This window comes from Plectropomus leopardus, unplaced genomic scaffold (genome assembly GCF_008729295.1).
Source record: "Plectropomus leopardus isolate mb unplaced genomic scaffold, YSFRI_Pleo_2.0 unplaced_scaffold23311, whole genome shotgun sequence".
Taxonomy (NCBI): domain Eukaryota; kingdom Metazoa; phylum Chordata; class Actinopteri; order Perciformes; family Serranidae; genus Plectropomus; species Plectropomus leopardus.
In genome coordinates, this window is record NW_024625283.1 from 275 (window position 1) to 3,988 (window position 3,714).

Consider the following 3,714-nt stretch of genomic DNA (forward strand, 5'->3'; position numbering starts at 1 on the left):
TTTTCTGTCACTTTGGCGTCATTCTCTATCTCCTGAAGATGTTTTATGTCTCTTTGGAGTCGTTTTATGTCTCCTTGTGGTTGTTTTGTGCCTTTTTTAAAGGCATGTGGGTCTGTTAGATCATTTTGTGTGTCAAAAAGGTGATTTTGTGTCTTTTTTAGTCGTTTTACGTCACTTTGTAGTCATTCTGGGTCTTCTAGTTGTTTTCTGTCTCTTTGTAGTCATTTTGTTTCTATTTGAGGTTGTTTTGCCCATACTGTTCTCATTTTTTGTCTTTGAGGGAATTTCATGTATCACTAAATTAATTGTGTCTTTTTTATTGTTTTATGATTAGTCATTTTGTGTCTCCTTGGTGGTTGTTGGTGGTTGTTTTGTGTCTTTTTTTGAGTCGTTGGCGTCTTATGTGCAGTTTTGTGTCTCATCGAGGTAATGTTGTGTCTCTTTTGTGCCATTGGACAAATACTGGTTACGTCGGCACATTTCACCCTTAACATGACTCGCAGTGTGAACTCCGACTGATAAGATGTTTTAAATACCGTTGTGCATTTATAGTCCGCGATACATTCCTGTCAGCTGTGTCAGTGATAGAGGATCCAGGTGGACAGCAATCACACAATTAATTAAGATAACAATATTGATAACAATTCAGGGAAAACTCATTGTTTTTACAGGCTTATCTTAAGACTTTGCTACTTATTAGATAAAACACGATTAAGTTCAGTCATGATTGCTGTGCGGGTTAATGTGACATGTGTGCAGACAGAGTTGGTCAATCCAGCGGGGGTCAGTGCTACAGCATGTGTCCAGAATCTGTTGATATAGTCCAACACTATCTGAGTTTGGTAAGGGCTATCTTTATAGTTCAAACTGCAAGTAATCAAAGGGAGATGGATGTTTAAATGCAGCTTGAATGGTAAAAATCAGTTCAGACACTGTGGAGATATCAGTGTCTAAAGTCAAGAAGTTGTCTTTGCTCTTGAAGGGGGGCAGGTTTCACAGGGTATAAAATCAGAGGGCTTTTAGCTGTGATACACAGTGAACATTTGGCTGAGGGAAAAACACTGTTAAAGGTATAAAACCCTTTGAAAAGTGTCCTTAATGTGTCCATTTAGGAAATATTGAGCTTGGAAAAATTTAAACCTGGAAGCATGGATGGTTTACCAAATGGTAGAGTCCCAGGGGCCCAAAGTTTTAGGCGTCCCTTGGAGAGCAAGATTTAAAATGTCATTTTAATTCGTAACTTAAAATGACCGCAGAGAGATGAAAAAGGGACAGCAAAAAGGCCAAAATAACTACAAGTGAACTGAGAATGACTACAAAGCAGCTTAAAATGACTGAAAAGGGCACAAATTACCCAAACAACTGAAGAAAATACAAAAACCACAAAAAGACACAAAACAGACACAGGACAAAGAGACACATAACAACCAAGGAAGACACAAAAATACCTCCAAGACCCAAACAACTAAAAAGAAAAAAAGAAACAAAACAACCATAAAAAGACACAAAATGCTTAAAAAAGACACAAAATAACCATAAAAAGATGCATAACCACTACAAAGAGACACAAAACCACCACACAGTCTGTGTGTCTCGCTCCTGTGTAGGACAGGTGGTGGGGCCCTCCGTGTATCTCTGCCCAGGGGCCCTTTGTCTCATAATCAGCCCATGCCTGGGAGCGTCCCAACAGGCGAACTTCAAAATAAAAGAATAAATCTCCGGTCTGTGCTGTTTAATTTGGCAGGGTGAGATTTCTGGTACCTGAGACGGCGTCACGTCCGTTTGCGGAGGCTCCGGGTTCGGGCTGCTTCTGTCGGTGGCGATGATGTTGACGGCGGTCAGGACGATCGAGTCCTTTTTCTCCGCTATGTCTCCGTTGCGGACGGAGTTTTCTTGAGGCGGCTCTGCAGGAGTGAAGTGGCTGTGGCCGTGCTAAAAAAAGAGAAACAGCACGTATTTAATGTACTGACAGACCGAGAGGATAAAGAGAGCTTTTTTTTAAATTCAATTTGAAGTTTGACATTTACGGGTCAGATGTTTTTTTACTGAGAAACATATTTTTTTTAGAAATAATCACAAATTACACTGAGGTGGTTTTTCTTCTTCTAATCTACCGAAAAAAGTCCAAACCTACCTGACCTTCAGCTCTATGCTGTTTCCCGTCCCGTTTCCTGATTAAAATGTCTTTTTGTGTTAGTTTAACCTTTTGAAACCTGAACAAAATGACTTAATTTCTCTCAAAAACATGGAAAGAAAGCAAAGAGCAACAAAAGAAGAAATGACCCAAAAATTAGCAAGAAATTAGTAGAAAACTACCTGAAAATTAGTGGGAAGAAGAAAGTTTAAAAAAAATAAACAAGGAAACAACCTGGAAAAAGTGCTTAAAAATGATAGTCATGTTAAATGTGTAATTAGAATAATTATAAATATTTTATTACCTTTTTTTCACCTTAACATTTTCCCTAGCTTTTTAAAAAAGTTATTTTCTAAATCGAATAATTTCTTGTGGTCTTGAAGTTGCATTTCTTACCAAGTTGCCGATTACGTTGCTCAAGATTTAAAAGTTTAAATTCCAGTGAAAGGTGTCGAAAGCAGCACAATAAAAGTGACGTCACTCCATGTTTCAAATTTACTATCTACTATGCGATCATATCAGTTTTATATCGACTGAAGGTCACAATGTGTGACCTCCGTGTCATCACTGTTGTGCAAAATGATTAAAACTGAAATGAATAAATCACATGACTCCCATAAAGTGGAACTTCACTCACTGTTGTCCCCAATTAGCAGCCAAATTATCTGATAAACGCGAGCGCTCATCTGGCAGCTACACAACAGATACTGAGGATATGACTGTGTAGTAAAAGAAAAGTGCTTTGCACTGAGTCAACTCACTCTGTGACCTCACCTCATGATCGACCCGCAGAGTCATTTTCAGAATCTTCTCCACGAAAAAAAGGAGGTAAAAACCTCCGAATATTCCAACTGCATTGGCCACGTAGTTATCTGCTTTGGGATCAAAACCCAGAGCCTGTGGACGAGCAGGAGAGCGGCACGTTAGCTGCTGCGTATTCACGTTTATTAAACATCTTCAGAGGATGAATGCGCTCCGCCTCCCACAAACCTCCGGGATGAGCTGAAGCACGGCGTTGGAGAAGAGCGTCCCGATGGCGAGGCCGATGAAGTAGGTCAGCACTTTGGGGAAATAAGGCTTCTTGGTGAAGGGGATGAGGAAGAGGCCGAGCAGAGCGGCCAGGTTGATCACGGTGACCGCCAGGAACCCGTAACCCCAAACTGTCGGTGCAGAGAGCAGAGTGTTCGATTTTAAACTCTATTTTAGTATATGAGTATATGAGTATATGAAAACATGTACATCAGTGTACAAATACACTCATACAGTCACACATTCCCACAGACAAAGAAGATAAAATGAACAATGACAAGAGCAGCAACAACAACTTTTTTTGTTCTTTTTTAGGTAATTATCTTGTACTTCTTACATTTTTTTAACAGATTTTTCGCTAATATTTGGGTATTATTTTCTGAAGTGGATCACTGCCTTCTTCCCACTTTTCAAAGGGTTAAAAATAATATAGAACAACCAAAAAATTAGTAATTTAGTTTGCTCCATAGTAGATGATGAAAATATTATTATTATTATTAGTAGTAGAAGTAGTAATAACAATAATAAAAATTTCATCATCTACTATGGAG

General features: G+C 38.9%; 1 protein-coding gene across 1 annotated transcript; it reads right to left on the minus strand.

The window, feature by feature from the left end:
- Positions 1-1,688: 1,688 nt before the first annotated feature.
- On the minus strand, positions 1,689-3,294 carry LOC121966155 (metal cation symporter ZIP8-like; the record flags this gene model as incomplete). Its single annotated transcript, XM_042516264.1, has 3 exons — positions 1,689-1,932; positions 2,909-3,031; positions 3,125-3,294. Coding segments are annotated over 3 exons (537 nt in total), but the record flags the coding sequence as incomplete, so codon positions are not given.
- Positions 3,295-3,714: the final 420 nt, after the last annotated feature.